At 35.6% G+C, this 19,625-nt stretch overlaps 1 protein-coding gene across 4 annotated transcripts in view; it reads left to right on the forward strand.

Annotated features, from left to right (window-relative positions):
• LOC127881246 (VWFA and cache domain-containing protein 1-like) overlaps positions 1–19,625 on the forward strand; it is a 54,426-nt gene that overhangs the window by 14,692 nt on the left and 20,109 nt on the right. For 3 of the 4 annotated variants that reach the window (XM_052428989.1, XM_052428992.1, XM_052428991.1), the window contains exons 6-14: positions 880–950; positions 1,697–1,810; positions 2,574–2,711; positions 5,854–5,992; positions 7,231–7,404; positions 15,041–15,192; positions 16,862–17,056; positions 18,423–18,551; positions 19,345–19,465. In XM_052428989.1, the coding sequence (XP_052284949.1) occupies positions 880–950; positions 1,697–1,810; positions 2,574–2,711; positions 5,854–5,992; positions 7,231–7,404; positions 15,041–15,192; positions 16,862–17,056; positions 18,423–18,551; positions 19,345–19,465 (1,233 nt within the window). The remainder of the gene's footprint in view (positions 1–879; positions 951–1,696; positions 1,811–2,573; positions 2,712–5,853; positions 5,993–7,230; positions 7,405–15,040; positions 15,193–16,861; positions 17,057–18,422; positions 18,552–19,344; positions 19,466–19,625) is intronic. The other variant, XM_052428990.1, reaches the window with a different exon arrangement.

The raw sequence follows: 19,625 nt of genomic DNA on the forward strand, positions 1-19,625 counted from the left end.
ATTTTGAATTGTCTAGCGCGTGAATTGTCTCGTGGGGGTGAATTGTCTTGGGGTTGCTATTAACGCTACATGTACTTCCAGCCAAGCCACGTGTTTATAGCCATTGCGCAATAAAAAAAACACTTTTTGGGGATTTAATCAAAAACTGGATTTTTCCCAGACATAACAAATACGCCAACAGGTAGATCGCATTCTGGTCCATATACATGTCAAATTTCAGCAAACGTGTTGGGCCAGTTTTCAACACTCTCAAATCGCTGCTATAGGCTGGAGCTTATCGAATTTTAGTCGCCATTATCATTCGTTCAATTGAGCGTCATCAATAGATGATGTCCAATATATCACTCATTCCATATCATGTTTGTCAAAGATACAGTGAAGGTGGATAAATAATTAAAAAAAAAAAAATTGTTATCATAGTTAATATAATTTCATGTTTTACTAACTTATTTAAATGTTTTGGACAGTTGAACACTATTTACTTTAGTACTTTAGGATTACTAAACCCGTTACTAAAAAGCATAGGAAATTGCTTTCGCTTGTCGTGTGATCAGTTTGATTTTACTTCAAAACATGATGTTAAAGTGGATTATTTTTAAATCCTCAACAAAAATGAAACTGTTAACATGCATAATGCATGCATGAACACAGTTTAAAAATATCATCACTGTAAATGAAACTGTCATAGGAAAGTGCTTATTATACTTTAAGAATAATCAGAATTTCACAAAATTAAATTCAGAACATGAAATGAACAGATAACCATGGCACATGGCTATCTTCAAGGTCAAGATCAAGGTCGAAGTGGTATGTAGGGCCAGTGCGAGTATTTAATACCAAATGTGGTAGCTCTATAAGTCATCTCTGTTTGTATTGCAGTTCCGTTCAACTTACATGCTGCCTTGGAAAAGGCTTACACAGTGTTTCAGAAGGCTAAAAACAGAACACAGGTATGTAAGTACTTCAGAATCATACCATATACTACACCTTTTTTTATGCCCCTGGATCAAAGATCGGGGGCATATTGTTTTTGTCCTGTCTGTCTGTCTGTCTGTCTGTCATTCATTCATTCGTTCATTGTGTGTGTCCCAAAACTTTAACCTTTTGCAATAACTTTTGCATTATTGAAGATAGCAACTTGATATTTGGCATGCATGTGTATCTCATGGAGCTGCACATTTTGAGTGGTGACAGGTCAAGGTGAAGGTCATCCTTCATGGTCAAAGGTCAAATATATGGCTTCAAAGCGGCGCAATAGCGGGCATTGTGTTTCTGACAAACACATTTCTTGTTAACAAACACATCTCTTGTTAAGTTTTTTTTTTGTCTGCAGACCTCTCCCACCAAAAAAATTGGGCAAGCATTTTTAAGAACCTTTGCACAAATAAACAACTAATAATGGTATTTTATAGCATAGGAACATATGTCTAGTAAGGAAAACAGAACGAAATCTGTACTTTACTATTAAATATAGTATAGAGTAGTATAGAAAATAGAATAGAATAAAATGTAGAGTAATCAAAAGACGTGTAGCTTTACATGTATGTACTTTTCTTGTTTATTGATGTATATGTTTCAATTTCTAGCTTTTGTTACCCAAATGTGAACTTTAATATTCAAATGTTGGTTAACAAGTTCAGAATAGTGTAGTGAGACCCTAGATAATGTTGTTTGTACATTTACTGTATGTTTTCAGAGCTCTTTCAAGCAAAGCAACCTGGTTCTCCTGTTGTTGAGTGGAAACACATCTATTACTGGGACAGATCAACGCAGTGTTCTCACTTCCATACTTCAAAATCAACAAAGACTAGTACACCAATTTTCTTTTTTTCATATCTGACAGCTTCATTTTCTTTACATTGGTTGGAGATTAGAAATCTGGACAATTTAAGCCAATATGCATGTTGTTTCCATATATGTGTGAAATCTGCTTTATTTAAATGAATTTTCTGGAAAGGTATTTACACATGCAAATAGTTAAAAAATTATGAGCGCTCAATTCACCCATCTGCTTGGCAGATTTCTCAAACCTTTAAAGATGATGTGTAGTTGATCATTATTGAAGGAATTTTTTAGCAACCCTTTGTCTTTTTTTTCTGCTGTAGACTATTATAGTGTATTTGTCTCCGTCCAAACATGCATTTTTGGGCATCATGGCTAGTGACTCGACTATAGTATTATCATCAAATTATAGGAGGATGAGGAATAACAGATAAATACTTAGATGTATTAAAAGTTATTTTTGACATGTACGTAGTTGACCCTGGATTTATGTACTGATTGATAAGGGCAACATTTTGAGAAAACTGGTCTAAAAGCATGTGTTTAAAGTGTCATCCCAGATAAGCCTGTGCAGTCCGCACAGGCTTATCAGGAAAAACACTTTCTGTCTACACTGGGTTTTTGATTGGAAGAGACCTCCTTTAATTAAAAAATTTGATTTCAAACGGAAATCGTCCTCCCTTCTTAGACTGTGCGGACTGCACAGGCTCATCTGGGATTACTCTTTACACACATGCATTAAGCCCAGTTTTTCCAGAATAAGGCTCATATATTTCCCTACCTTACTTCAGGAGAACAGTGTGCAGCACTTTGTGTATTGGACAGGAGCACAAGATCCCCAGCTGACCAAGCTGCTGGCCCAGGTGGCTGACCAGAACAATGGCAAGCTGAATGAGACTGGACAGATTGCAGCTCAACCCTGGCCCATGGTAAACTTAGTCAGAAGTTTTTATAAGACTCATGGTATACTAAAGAAGGAGATTTTATAAGGCCCATGATACACTTAACCCCGATTTCTTTTAAGGTGCAAAGTGCAGGATGTTTTGTAAGGTCCACAGTACACTTGTTTTTTTTTATAAAGCCCACAGTACACTTAGGCAGGATTTTTTATAATGCCAATGAACACTTAGTCAGGATTTTTTTTAAAGACCCACAGTGCATTTAGTCAGATTTTTTTTACAAGGACAGTTTTTTTAATTTGTCCATGGTAAACTCAGTCAGAAGTTTTTATAAGGCTCATGGTACACTTAGGTAGGAGATTTTATAAGGCCCACAGTACACTTTGTCAGAATTTTTTATAAGGTCCACAGTACACTTAGTCAGGATTTGTTTTATAAGACCCACAGTACATTTAGTCAGGATTTTTTATAAGGCCCACAGTGCTCTCAGTCCAGATTTTTATAAGGCCCACAGTGCATTTAGTCAGGATTTTTTTATAAGGCCAATGGTACACTTAGTCAGGATTTTTTATATGGCCCTCAGTACACTTAAGTAAGGGATCCTTAACTTCAAATGTAGGAAAAATATAGTGTGTAAACTCCAAACCTCATGATAGATTTGTGGTTATGATAAGAGAATATCATTTGTACAGATAAGTTTCATTGCAATTAAAGCCTAAATGCCAGGGGATTTTACATGACAACCAAAAGCCATGAACTCATTGATTGATGATATGATGTTTATGAACATGTTGTAAGTAACCAGTAGACAAGCATTAATTGCTTTTTGTTTTCTTTTTGTCCCTTGTCCAATAATTTACAACCGAAAAACATAAACCCTGCATTGGTTAACTCATCCCTTAACTGCTCAATGATGGACCAATTTTGCTTTTTTTCCCTGCGATTTTGAAATTTCATGCAACAACCATATCACTATCTTTAAGGTCAAGAGGTCACAGTGTACACTTGAAGTTTCTTGATGTTCTGTGTATGTGTATAGTCAAGTACATGTTTGTGTATGGTCCATAACTGTATCGTGCATGATGGGATTTCAAAATTGAGCCTTGTTCTGAGAAAACTGGGCTTAATGCATGTGCGTAAAGTGTCTTCCCGGATTAGCTTCTGCAGTCCGCACAGGCTAATCAGGGATGACACTTTCCGCCTAAACTTGATTTTCGGTAAGGAGGGACTTCCTTGAAACTAAAAATACCATAAAAGCGGATAGTGTCATCCCTGATTAGCCTGTGCGGACTGCACAGGCTAATCTGGGACGACACTTTATGCACATGCATTAAGCCCAGTTTTCTCAGAATGCGGCTCAAAATCAATTGCCTCACATGATTAGCATATCAATGAGCTGTGTTGCATGCAAAACTTTGTTACTGGCTTGAAGGTCATGCCTGGAGTGTATGCATATTTTTATATGGCTGTCATGAAATTATGTGTTTATGTCTGGTCATTAACTTTGTTGTGCATTCAGGGATTTCAAATAAATGGGCGCAACTGAATAAGCATATCAAGACAACTTGTTGTCAAAAACCACGTCAGTCCCTTCTAGGTCAAGGTCACAGTTAAAATTTCCAGTGTTAACCTATTCCTTAAATGAATGTAGTGAAAGTACTTGTTTGTATCCAGTCCATAATTTTGTCACGCTTTATGAGACTTTGATATAAAATAGCACAAGTTATCATCATAGTAAAGATTTGTTTCATGCAAAAACCATGACACTTGCTTAAGTATGTGTTTGTTTCCGGCCCATAACTTTGAAGTGCATTATTGGATTTTGAAATTAATTTGCAAAAACGACCCTTATTTCAAGAAAATGTGTTCTGTTTGAAACCATGTTGCTTGCCTTACTATCAAGGTCACTGCTTCTACTCTGAGTTTTTCGCATTTTCTTAATATGTTTATAGTGCAAGTAATTCTTCCCGACTAATCCTTAACGTTGTCATGGATTATGTGATTATGTGTTTTGAAACAATTATCATCATATGGAGACGACATGTTTTAAACAACAACCATGTAACTTTCTTAACAGTTAAGGTCACGGTAGACACTTGAAGGCAATGAACCTTCTTCATTTGTGTATAGGGAAAGTATGTACTCATGTCTTTCGAAATAGATTGGCACATTGGAATATCATATCAAATGTATATGTCATGTTCAAAACCATGCGACTTGCTTAAAAGTTTAGATCACAACTGACCCTTTGAGTTTTCACATGTTTCTAATGTTTACAGTGAAGGTAATAGTTCTCGTCCAACCCACAACTATATGGTGCATTATGTTATTTATTTTGGCATATAAAGACGACTTATTGCTTGCAACAAGCATGTTGCTAACTAAATGCTAAGGTGAAATTTGATACTTGAAGTTTGTGCTTAGTCCATATATAGTAATTGTGATAGAAGATGTCCATGTGGCTGAAAAGTTCTATTTCTTTACACTGCATTTTATTTCACAATTTCGAGACATCATTTTGTATGCACCAACAGTAGTGCTTGCTAAAATGTCAATGTTACAATTTTGACATAGTCTTTATGTGTAGCAACAGTTACAAAGGACTGATACATATGCTGTTTTAATTAACTGATCACTTTATGTCTGATATACAACTCTTGTTTATGTGTCCAGTGACATAAAGCAAGGGCATCCATGTCCTGGCCACATTGCTTATTTTATTCCATTTCCCATGCCATACAAATTCTAACTTACAGTGGAATGTTATCTCCGTATATGAACAATTACTAAGGTAACCAGAACATAGGAACTATCCGTTTTAAGATCACAATGTGCGTTTGATAATATATGATTTGATCATTATATGTTAGCAAACCTTATGCTTTAGTTAATATGAGCCTCGTTCTGGGAAACTTGTTGTAATGCATATGCGTAATGTGTGTTCCTAGATTAGCCTGTGCAGTCCACACAGGCAAATCAGGGACAACACTTTCAGTTTAGACAGGATTTTAAATTATAAGAGAATTCTTTAAAACTAAAAATTCCATTAAAGCAGACAGTGTTAGCCCTAAAAGTTTGCCCAGGCTTGTCTGGGACAACACTGTACACACATGCATTTAGCCCTGTTTTCCCAGAACTATGCTTATATCATGATATCATGTTTTCCTAATAGGAGATAGTGAATGGTACCGTGGGCAAGGAAGGCATATTTGAGGTGGTACAGGAAGATCAGTTTGCAGATACCGTGGGGAAATACTTCAAGCGTCTCCCACCACAGATAGACACACAACTCACCACGATGCTCTCTCTTAGTTTGTGCCAATAGTATTAGTTTAACCATTTAAGGCATGTATTGAGAAAACTGGGCATAATGCATGATGTGCGTAAAGTGTCATCCCAGATTAGCCTGTGCAGTTTGCACAGGCTAATCAGGGATGACACTTTCCGCTTTTATGACATTTTTCATTTAAATGAAGTCTCTTCTAAGCAAAAATCCAATTAAGGCGGAAAGTGTCGTCCCTGATTAGCCTGTGCGACTGCACAGGCTAATCTGGGATGACACTTTCTGCACATGCATTATGACCAGTTTTCCCAGAACACGACTCATTTACTCCACAGTTTCTCAATTTGACCTGTTTGTATTCCATTTGAAAATCGAATTACATTGAAGACTTTTTCTTAATAAATTTAAGTTTTAAAGGCTTCATTTCAAACCCTAAGATACTGATAAGCAGCAAACAGCATAAAACCTGGGAGTTGCTGGCTGCATATTGCCATTTCCAGTTTCTGAGTGGGAAAGTGTTAAACCTTTAAATTTATATCAAACATTAATCGTGAAGAAAATTAAACGCTTATCTAGAAAACTGTGTATAGATTGAGCCTATGTAAGTGGAAAGAACATGCAAACAATTTTCAATTATATATGGAACATAAGATCTTTGAATTGCATTTTTGCAATTCCTTAATTAGAGGCACTGATATTTTATTAGCAAAATGTTAAATTGTGAAAATTGCAACTGGCTTACAAGTTGTTATTCACTTACGAGAGCTTATTGTAATAGTACACACACAAATACTTAGAATGGCTTATTGAGAATGCTTTTTAGGAGTTTAACTAATATGCAATATATTTAAAGCATGATGTATAATCTAATGTAAACGCTGGTGTGAATTTTTTTTATTAAAATAGTGCCTGACACTATCTGAAGTCATTAAGAAAAAACTTTTCCTCAAAGAAAAATTGAAAAGTTCGATACCTGAAAAAATATTTGAAATACTTTTATGAGACGCATTCTGTCCAAACTAATGGCTGTATTCATGTATGTAAAGTGTTCTCACCTATAAACCCATGCAGTCGGCACAGGCTCATAAGGGACTTTTTGCCTGTAAGGGATTTTTGTTTAAAGGAAGTCTCTTCCAAACAAAATTAAGTCAAGGCGGCAAGACTGCACCGTCTAATCTGGGACGACACTTTCTGCACATGCATTAAACCCAGTTTTCCCAGAATGACCCCCCATATGTGTAAAAGTGATGATGTTTGTACCTAAAGGCCTTGATGACACACCCCCCAGTCTCAGTGTCACGGTGCCCGTGTACAATGAGACAGATAAGCCTCCCATAGGCTTGGTGGGGGCAGACGGCTACCTGGCAGACATCTTCTCAGACATTGTGGAGTTCGATGTTGGCCACAAGAGTTATGCTTATCTTCTGGATGCTGATGCTGGTAATTTGATTTATGATGCTCGCTTTTTAAAACGCATGATAGTGTGTGTTTTTTTATGATGATTTTATGTCTATATATTTGTGTCAGTACTCGGCTGCTATTGTTATCCCCTGCCAAAGGCAGAGGGATATAGAATTGGCGTTGTCCGCTTGTGGCAGTCAGTCCGTCCGTCTGTCTGTCACAAAACTTTATCTCAGAAACTATATGAGATATCAACATGAAACTTCATTGGTGTATGTATATTAATCAGGAGAAGTGCCATGCACATTAACCATAACCATACACTTTCTTAAATAAAAGTTATTGCTCTTTGTTGTTAGATGGTCGCTTTAGCGACCGTCTAATGTGCTTGATGTAAAATTCAGGTCGATACGGCCTGGGTATGATTAGCCCAATTCCCGCTTACACTACGCGCGAAGAAAGAGTTGTATAATTTATGCAAGAGGTTTGAGTTCTCCAATTATGTTTATTCACAAATGGAAACATTATATTAATATCGTGTTAAATGCAATAGTTTCGAATGGTGTTTTATAGAAAAGAATAAAAAAAACAATGATCGTATTGCACGTGTCGCGGAGGAGATTGTTTATGAATGATTAAAATAGTCCACTTTCTGCTGCGTCTGCGTGACGTAGTATTTTCGCTCATCTCATTCATAAATCTGAGGCTGGCGATAAACAAAGGGGAGTCCGGGTGAGAATTACGCACTAGTATAAGGTTACGCTTGTTTATATTCACAGGTCTCAATTAATAACACGTTGACCACGAGTTCAACAATTATTACCGGGATACGATAGACAACATAAAAATGATTCATTATCGCTGAAACTGTTAAAAAACATTTAAATATAACAAGAATATTCTCTAAAAAATGTAGTCTTGCTGTTTTGAAATAAGGTTTGGAATTTTGGTTTCTAAATAACTTAATTAAAAACAAAAGTTTAATTATAGTGTTTTTTACTTTTAGTCGCATATTTACCGCATTATAATGTGTGTTATAATAGGCAAACCGTACATTAGTAAAATTCAATCTGCCTTCGCACATAGAAGGAATGGAACAATTAGGTGCTGCGTTTCCTTTGCTTACTTCAGTTAGAGGTCAATTCTTTAGGTAAAAGCAATCACAAGGCCCCGGCTTCAGAGGAATTGCGGAGCGTTCTTACATAATTAAAGTCGTAGTCGCATGGTATTTGCGTTTAGCGTCCTATTTGGTCACGTGGTTCTTTTTCGCGGGTGTTTTGGCATTCATGATATGAGGCTATTAATAGATGCGCCTGTCGATAAACAAAGGAACGTTTACGGGCGATAACAACGCAATAGGTTACGCTCTCACATACAACTCAATGACGTAGTACAGGTCGTAAATTGAGAGATTTGGGAAAAAGTTGACGCTTATTTATATTCTCAATTTATAAAACGTTGAACATAAGTTCAACAATAACTTCAGCGATACGATAGACTAAAAAAAATCATAATCGCTTAACCCGAATATAACAAATAATTTATAATAATAATACGAATGACCTGTTTCATAACCTCGTTGAAGCTACTACATCGGGTATTTCTGGAAAGCGTTCTTGGTTCTCAACACATAGCGGCGATCTTTTGTATTTACGGGTGCTAGCAACGCAATAGTAGAAGCTTAGTAGAAGGGTTAGCTTGTTTATATTCACAGTTCTCAATACATTGACAGTTGGATATGAGTTCATCAATTACTCAGGCATACTATAGGCAACCTCGAAAATGCTTTATAATCGCTAAAACCGAAAACAACTAAATATATTATATTAAATATATTTATAACAATACATGTCTTTTAAAAATGTAGTCGGCGTATACGCCGACTTTGAAATAAAGTTAGCAATTTACTTTTCTAAATAATTGAATACAATTAAACAAAAGTTAAACTATTGTGTTGTGTTTTTCACTTGTAAGCTGCATATTCACCACATGAAATGTGTGTTAGCATTGTCAAACCACACATTAGTGTGAGTAAATAAAAAATATACTACGGGAGAGCACTTCATATGTGTCCTCATATGCCTTGTTATGAGTATCTTTCTTCATTATCGAAATATATCGTATGTTTATATTTGATTTAAACGCAGTTTTCTTTCGTCACATTTAAATCACACGTCAATAGCGCCGACATGCGAAAATGGGTCTTATGCGTTTCGGCAAGCGTTTGTTAAACCCAACATGTGCTCTTGCGCAGTCAGGCCATAGGCGACGCTGTTCGCTTTAAAATCACTCAATATGTTATGTTTCTCCTTACCAGAAGGAGGGATAGCTGAGTGGGCTATTTATATGATGGGCGCATATGGAATAAGACCCATTTTCGCATGACGAGGGTCATTACAAATCTCATTGCGAATTGAAAATCCCACATTTAAAAACAATGCTTTTTGATACAAAATTGAATTCAAAATAGCAAACTTGTTAATAATGGCAGCCTATCGACGCATTAAGGAATGATTTCCAGACGTGCTGACCAAGTACGGCAAACATTGTGGTATGATAATTAAACGATTTTCACTTATCGTGACACTATACTATTTCGCTAATGATTGTTTTCTCATCTTGGAGGCGAAATTGAAATTCTGCGAGATGGATTGTAACGCGTAATTGTAACAGGGCCACAATTTGTGTCGTTTGAGCATACAGAGAGTAGTCCGGAATTCCTTACACTGAACAGTGCTACATCCTTTGAATTGAGCACATACGCAGTGATGTAGCAAAAATTAAGAGGTTGTATCTCGAATCAGCTTATTAAATATTCGAAAATATTCATGCGTGTCTGTTGGCGTTATGTTAAAGTCACTAAGATGAAAACTGAAACAGCTTCGCCTAAAAGCGCATTAGTGCTCTATACCTATGTTTATGTTAGCGTTGTTGACACCGTGTGAACTGCTCGGGTAACAAGTAAAGCATAAACAGCAATGTTTATATACTTTTATTCCTCCATAAACAAGATACGAAGATTATTGTATATTTTGAATTTGTATATGGTGTCAAAAATCAAAAGTTTTGTACACGGAACTTTCATTATGAATTTATATTCTTGGTGAGATAGTCATTTGATATTAGAAAAAATATTCCTTTAATATGATGGTGACTGCAAATTTTCTTTATATTAAGTTCTCATTACCATTTTCATCATACTTTCTTTGCTTTCAGAACTTCCAAAAAAGCATGCTGTTTTTATTTTGTCTTAGTTATTTCTATGAAATAATAAGGATGATAAAAAGTGCACACAAAACTCGACCCGTGCGCTATGACACACACTTTTTAAAGTTGAATGGCGTGTGTTCATTTCAAACTTGCGATTGATTTTGAAAAATGAATTGCGTGTTAAATTATGCAATAGTGAACATCTTCAGTGCCTTCAGCGCTTTGATTTTTGTATTGTGAAAGTTTTCAGGGCTATATCTCAAATAACATACAAGACTTCAACACGAAACTTCATGGGTGTATTGCTATCAATGAGGAGAAGTGCCATGCACAAGAGCCATAACCCTACACTTTCTTAAATAAGATTTATTGCCCTTTGTTGTTTTTGTATTGTGTAACTTTTCAGGTGTATATCTCAGATACGCTACTAGATTTCAATATGAAACTGCATGTGTGTATAGATATAAATGAGGAGAATTGCAATGCATAAAAACATTTATCCTACACCAAAATATTTTTTAGGATTATACCATATATCAAGGGATTTACACTCATCCATGCACAAACTTTTTTTATGCTCCCCCCAAAAAATGGCCCTTTGAAATTTTCCATTAACTGTACATATAGTGCAATTCTTTTCCGGGCTATTTCTCAGCAACTAATGACCGGAATTCAATGAAACTTTATGGGAAGCTTAACTACCAAGAGGAGATGTGCATATTATCAGCCGGTTCTGGTCGGATGATTTATCACAGAGTTATGGCCCTTTGAAAATTTCCATTGCACATATAGTGCAATTCTTGTCCGAGCTATTTCTCAGCAACTTATTACGGGAATTCAATGAAACTTTATGGGAAGCTTCACTACCAACAGGAGATGTGCATATTATCAGCCGGTTATGGTCGGATGATTTTTCACAGAGTTATGGCCCTTTGAAATTTTCCATTGTACATATACAGTGGAAACCCTCTAAACCGGACATCCCCGGGACCGACAGGTAATTCCGGTTTAGAGAGGATTCCGGTTTAGAGGGGGCATGGACTTTTTTACTTTCAGAGGGTCAATTACATAGCCTCATGTGGGAAAAAACACTTTCAGCAAATTTTAATAGTTTTTTTACATATAATATTCATTCATACAGCATCACATTATATTAATACATGTCACTTAATCTGTTGATTTAGATGTCTTGTTTTCACTGGTCGAGGAACCCTTTGCAGAGAGTGTCTTGTCTGGTAACGCACGGTAGTTAAGTCCAATCTCATCACAATTGAACACTTTTTCATACGAATACGTTCCGATAAAGTCACTAATTCTGTCCTTAAAAGTGTTCTCATCAAGTAAGTCCACACTGGCACTCTCTCCGCACACTTTGAATGCTTTTTTAATGTCATACCGTGTCTCCCAACGACACAGCCACCCATTAGACCTTTTAAAGTCTCTAATTCCTAGTTCCTTAGCAAAGCTCAGTGCCTTTTCCTGTATGATCGGACCAGAGATCGGCAATGACTTAGCCCTAACATTACAGAACCAGTCCCATACAAGTTTGTTGATGTTTTCAAATTTCATTTCATTGTTTAACTGACTTTTGTCGGGTGACGAGTTGTTTTCCCAATGAGACATGTACGCAGCCTTTTTTCGCACGATGTCCCCGATCGTCGACTTTCTTACCCCATATTTTTCTGACAGCATCTTGAGTGTAGGTTTAGGGAACATCTCTGACTCTTTTATCAATGTGATTTTGTCTTCTAGAGACAATTCCACGCGCTTTCGCTTAGATGGAGGTTCGGACATTTTTAGTCTTAGTTATCTTAATTACCAATTTTAAAATATAAATGAATATCTAAATTCAACTGCTTCAAGAACTCTGCAAATCACCATTTTATATGACACTAAATTAGCAATTGTAATAAAAAACACAAAATTAAAAAGCATTAAGATTTTTAAAATTTAGCACGGCTTCCTACATCAGAACAATTTTTTTTAAAGAAGTCTATGTTTGTTATCAGTAATTATAATCAGAATTAACACCTCTATTGATCGATATGTACATCACAGGACAAGTATCTTTAAATTGTTTTGCGATTTTTACAGTTTGCACATTTTTCGACCACCTTTATTAATTTCACGCGTCTTAAATCCGCTATTCACAACTTTTTGACACTAGGTCTGAGGTGCAATAAACCGGCCCTGAGCGGATAAGAGAGGTACAATAACGTATGGAATGACCTAATTTTGATCCAAAGAATGACAGGTATTCGGAATTGAGGGGATTCCGGTCTTGAGGAGATATTTTGCGCATGGTTTTATAGGGGAACAAATGGGACCGGACAATTTGTCCGGTTTAGAGAGGATTCCGGTATAAAGAGGATCCGGTTTAGAGGGTTTTCACTGTAGTGCAATTCTTGTCTGAGCTATTTCTCAGCAACTTATCAAGGGACTTCAATGAAACTTTATGGGAAGCTTCACTACCAACAGGAGATGTGCATATTATCAGCCGGTCATGGTCGGATGATTTTTCACAGAGTTATGGCCCTTTGAAATTTTCTATAAACTGTACATATAGTCCAATTCTTGTACGGGCTTTTTCTCCTCAACTACTGACTGGACTTCAATGAAGCTTTATGGGAAGCTTAACTACCTTGAGGAGATGCGCATGTTATTTGTGGGTTCTGGTTAGATGATTTATTTAGAGAGTTATGGCCCTTTGAAATTTTTAAGTTGCTAAACCATCCATGGTTTTATTTTGTCCAAAGTTATGCCCCTCAAGACGTTTCCTTTTATCTGAATATATAGTGCAATATTGTGACAAAAAAAAACCTTTGGGGAGCATCACCCGTCTCCGACAGTTTCTTGTTTTTTTTGGGGGGGGTCGGGTAATATCAATTCAACGAATTTGCTTGTTGTACTTTAAAATGGATGCTGTAATAATGCATGTGTTTGCTTTGACTTACCTGTAATTAAATACATGCATGCTTTAGACCATGAATATATCTTCAAAAAGTGCTGTCACACATTTCTGGTGACATAGTCATGACTCCGAACAATCTTTCACCGCTTTTTAGAAAACATTTGGATGCAAACTTATCTATATATGGATACTGCGATAGGCAAATGTTGAACCCGATACTGGTTGGAGGGTATTTTCCACACAAAATACACATTTATTTAGATACAGATTTAAATAATGTATGAATTAAACATCAAAGCTTTGCACTAAGCAACCTTTTTCTTTACCCTTTTTCAAGTATAAACAAAGTGTCACATGTGCACTACAAAAAAAGACCTTGAATAGGGTAAATAAAAAACTGAATTTTCAAGTCACCTCTAGTCATTTCCAGACATTTTTTTTAACAATAAATTAGCAAAGAAAAGCCTTATATTTTTATTTTTACTTTTTTAAAGAATGCTTATAAATGATTTGCTGACAGTTTATTTTATAATAATAGCAATATATAACAAGATTACATGAAAGAAAGAAAATTTAAGTAAGACGTTGAAAAATTACTGAAATGTGACGTTTTGATGAGTTCACTACAGATGTGGTGGTATGCTCAACTAAAAGCAGTACAACACACGTTCTTCATTACATTAGGGGTTTATAAAAAGGTTCTATCGGACTTAATCTGTTTTAATATATAGACCAGTTCCTTAAACTGTCTGAGCCATAAATTAATATTTCATTTTGCATGTGCACACCATTTGACTGTCCCTGACAACCGTTTCATACGTTTTTGACTATCAGCTTCTAAATTGGATTTATTTCTATATTTAGAATATTTCTTACAAAAATTCCTTTAAGCAAACAGCGCAGACCCTGATGAGACGCTGCATCATGCGGCGTCTCATCTGGGTCTACGCTATTTGCCTAGGCCTTTTTTCTAGACGCTAGGCATAAATGGGTTAAATTAGTTTCTGAACCAAAAAGTTAATTTACTGTTTTTAATACCTATGAAATTTGCTAAATAATGCGAGCTGTACTTGATAAGTTTGAATTTATTTGAAAAGCGGTTACAAAATATGACTTTTTAAAAGGGTCTAGTAAATATTACTGTCTATAAAATACCAACAAACAAGAATGTGCAGATCTCAAGCTCAGGAAAAAGTTTTATGGATGTTTTGTTCATTATTAATCAATTAAAATGCGGAAATCTTGATAACATATAAGCCTTGTTCGTGGAAAATGGGGCTTAATGCATGTGTGTGAAGTGTCATCTCAGATTAGCCTGTGAAGTTTGCACAGGCTAAACATTGAAAACACTTTCTTCTTAAACTTGATTTTTGCTAAGAAGAGACTTTCTTTAATCAACAATGACTTAAAAGCGGAAAGTGTCGTCCCTGATTAGCCTGTGAAGACTGCACAGGCTAATATGGGACGACACTTTCTGCACATGCATTAAGTCCCATTTTCACAGAGTGAGGCTTATATTCTTTGGTATTGAATCATGTTAATAATGTTTGACAGAAAAACTGTTGATCCATCCCAAGATGGGAGATCCCAACAGGCCCATGCCCCTGCAGCCGTTGTTCAGATTCGTGGAAGACGGCCTGAATGACACAGAGAGGCTTGCAATACTGACAGCATCTGTGCAGGAGACCAGGCATTTCATTGCAAGGGTAGCTTCATTTCATAGTACTTTCTCACTGCCCATGTTGGAGGTATCTTTTAAGTTAGATATGATTTTACACACACACTCATGCACCGAATGAATTTTTTTAATTGTCTATGTGAGTTTGATTTAAAAATATTGATTATATATTTTGGTGGTGGTCTTCAATGTTTGAATCAATTAATTTTTTAGTTGTTTTGTTATATATATTTTAAGATGCAATAATAACCTATTCAAAGGCTGTCTTTTTTTCTAGCTTTGTTTTGCTGCTTTATTTTACAAATTTCATGATTCATGATGTTTACCTTGACTATGCATCAAATATATCCATATTACTGTTCCTACAACAGCTATTCAATTGAACCTTTACACATGTATCTTAGGTCTTTTGTGTGAGGTACATGTACATGTAACTGACCAAGTTCTATGACTCTGATCTACAATCTAGCAGAGTTATGCCCCTTTATGTACTTCAGCTCAATGTTTGCCTACAACTACGCCATATTTCTATATTTACTACGGATATTGAAATAAAATTGAAGATATGTGTTCAGGATCTTTATGAACATTAACTGACCTTTATTAAGTTTTACCAGGCTTTCAGCTGGATTATGCCCTCTTTTGTAACTATAAAAGTCAGGTTCAGGTTTTGCATGCAAGATCAAATTAAGGTTAAGGTGTGCATGAAAGTTTGCAGTCAAGTATTGTTAACGTTTTTAAGATGTTATTGATACTGGTGCTAATTGTCTCTTTTACAATATGAAATAAACAACATTTTATGAGGTCAAATTTTCATATAATGCATAATAAAAGAAGATTGGATATATTGCTTTGCATTATGTCTGTTCTTCGGTTGAAGTCTGTCCACAGATTTTTTTAATTTAGAACAATATGTTGAGAACATTAAACTTAGAGGGAGGCAAATTGGTATGATAGTTACTTGGAGGATAGAAAGATGCCGATTGGTTTTGAGGTCAATGAATAGGGTCAAGGTCACAAGGGAGGCGGAAAACTACAACGGGCGAGGCATGGTATGGTATTGCGCAAGGGGGGGTTAGAGGGTTAGGGTAAGGGTCAGGGTTAGTGTTAGGGGTCGGGTTAGGGTTTGGTTTAGCCTAAACCCAACCCTAACCCTAACCCGACCCCTAACCCTAACCCTTACCCTAACCCTTTTTTGGGGTTATCACCCCTGACCATGCCTCGCCCGTTGTAGTTTTCCGCCTTCCAGGTCACAAAGGCAATTATGTACCTATGGAAACACATATTGGTATGATGATCACTTGTGAGAGAGGGAAGACACCTATTGATTTTTAGGTCAATGGGTCAAAGGTTAAAGTCACATTGTTGTTGTTTTTTAAATTAATTTCATTTCTCTATTATATCTTGAGAACCATTTCATTTACCAAATAAGTTTGATAGTCACATTAGAATTAACAAAGATGCCTATGGATTATCCAATTTTGGGTTCAATAACTAAAAGGTCAAGGTCATAAAGGGTTGTAACAAAAAATTGTTTCTACACATTATCTAGTGAATACTTTGACATACCATAATTTATTGGTTTGCTGGTTACTTGAGAGGAAAGGAAGATGCCTTTTGATTATCAGGTCAAATGTCAAATTGCTCAATTGATGGAGTGGAAGGTGGATAGCATACATTTGTTTGTTATTTTCCAGCTACCAGGTATAAGCCTGTATGTTGAGGGCGAATTGGTTCCCAGTGAAGACTTCCAGGGGGTATACAATGCCTCTCACAAACTGGAACCAGCCACTGTGTATTACAGGAAGCTATATGGAACCAGTCTAGTTGTGGTCCTGGTGCACTTCCTTTCGGAATCTATCCGCGATGTTTTTCAGAAAACTTTTATAAATGTACGTTAATTCAATTTTATGACCAACCAATGCATAATATATAGAGGATATTTGTTGGATTCGGTGGATTATCGATTTTAATTCACGAGAGATCATAGAAAATATATTTTTTCTATGATCACGAGTGAATTAAAATCAATATTCCACTGAATCCAACAAATTTTCTTTTTATTTTATGCATGTTTTCACAGTTTATATATATTGTTAAAGAGTTTAACTAAAGAATTTTGCTGGGATAATGACGTAATTTCGTCAAAAAAATGATGTCATTTCACAGTAAACAGTAAAGATTATCAATTATTTTCACTGTTAATTTTCACTGTTTTAATTCACTGATATTTCTCTATAAACCATGGAAAGCATAAAATAAAAGTGATTACAATTCTTTTCATAGACAAATGTCTGCTGTTGAAGGTGTCCCCACATTCAAATTTGAACATGTTTTATTGACCTTTTTGGTCTGTTGCTATATTCCTGTAGAATCATTTTGGTCTAATAATGACAGAAATTGACTTTTGTTATTCAATTATTAAAATCCTTTTGTTTTGTCTAGAGTTAGCAATTAATTACCCTTACACATATTGTTTTCACCATCCTTTATTCTATACATATTGTTTTTCTGGCACCAATACTTATTTTATTTAACTATCAATTTAAGAAACTGTATACAATATTAACATTTTTTTTTAAATATCATATTAGTAGCTGGACTAATTATACAAATGCAAATGTTTGGTCATCTTAATTTGGCTGAATTTGAAATGCCTCGAAAAAAATTGTTTACATTGAGACAGTAGAAGTGTCATAAACAACACAAATTGTTGTAACATAGTTTGGTGGAAAAATTTACTTGACAAACAATAGTGTGTGATACATGTATAATTTGGTATTAACGATTTATATGCAAAAAAGGATTACTTATAAATGAATTATTACATTAGTGTGGTGTGAGGGAAATGTTTATCAGTGGCATTTGTGTTGTCAAGTAGTATTGCACTCAAGGCTGAGCCCCTTGTGCGATACCACATCAAACAAACAACTCGATGGATGCAAATTCTCAGAACACAATACTAAGCATAATATCCTATATGATCTGCGCTATGTGAAAATTCAGGCCTAGGATGTTGTCCCATATTAGGCTTTGCAGTCTGCAGAGGCTAATCAGGGATGACACTTTCTGCATAGAATGGATTTTCATTTATATTGAAACCTCCTTTAAACAAAAAATTCCTTAAACGCGACAAGTGTAGTCCCTGATTAGATTATGTGGACTGTACTTTACGCACATGCATAAAGCCTTGTTTTCCCACAGTCATGTTTTGCTTTGGCATGAATCTGTTATTGAATTATCTGCTGTCCATTCCAGCAGAATCTTCACGTGGTATACCACAGACTTGACTCCATGTTTGGTTCACCATACGACAACGTTCTAACACCAGGCGAACTTTGTCATCTTGATGGTCACTTCCTGTCCTACAAACAATCAGTTGTCAAGGTAACACACATTTAGTCCTTTACATTTGAAATGTTAATTAAGTTTAAACCTATTTATTTAAGCTCGGTTGCATCGAAAGCCTAAGGCTTATTGAAACACTCATGAGTCCGTTTCCTGTCTTGAACCAGTACTTGATATCTTTGGAAGAGATCTTAACAACATTTCCACAGTGGGGTGTACACCATATCCACTATGCTATGGCAACCTCTAATTCAAACTCTAAATTCGAAAACTAAAATTTAACATTTTTAAACAAAGTAAATGGACCATTGGTTGTATTTTTAGGATCTACGTACAACAGTCGACATGGTCACATTTTTTATGTCCCCCACCACTATAGTGGGGGACATATTGTTTTTGCCCTGTCTGTTGGTCTGTCTGTTGGTTTGTTTGCTCCAACTTAAACATTTTGCCATAACTTTTGCAATATTGAAGATAGCAACTTCATATTTGGCATGCATGTGTATCTCATGGAGCTGCACATTTTGGGTGGTGAAAGGTCAAGGTAAAAGTCATCCTTCAAAGTCAAAGGTAAAAAAAAAAATCAAAGCGGCGCAGAAGGGGACATAGTGTTTCCGACAAACACATTTCTTGTTTAGATCTTAAATTTAAGTTGGATACTGAATACAGTGCTTGTCTGCTTGTAAATTACCCATGATGTAGCGTTATTTTGATAATTCACCATGATTCATCAAAGTTTTTCAAATTTAGTTTTCGATTTTTTTTTATTTTGCATAGTGTTTAACCTTTTAGTAGCTTTAAAACAATAATAATATTTAAATTTATATTTCAGCTTTCTCCATTTGTGTTTAAAGACCCGAATGTGTACAAGTTTTCTCAAGAAGATACCAATGCAGTTAGGAAGCTTAATGACTTCATTACCAAGGGAACTTCAACAGATCTCATTAAACCAGGTTCATTTTACAATATTTGTAAATCTTTTTGTAAAAATTAGTTTTCTAGATTTGGAACATATATTTTCTATTTTTTTCCCACTGTATCTTACGGGGGTTTCAGTTCAATAGTTTTAAGAACAAATTAAGATGTTTAGATTAAATTGACTTTTCTGGGAAT

The sequence above is a fragment of the Dreissena polymorpha genome, chromosome 5, assembly GCF_020536995.1.
Source record: "Dreissena polymorpha isolate Duluth1 chromosome 5, UMN_Dpol_1.0, whole genome shotgun sequence".
In the NCBI taxonomy this organism is placed as follows: domain Eukaryota; kingdom Metazoa; phylum Mollusca; class Bivalvia; order Myida; family Dreissenidae; genus Dreissena; species Dreissena polymorpha.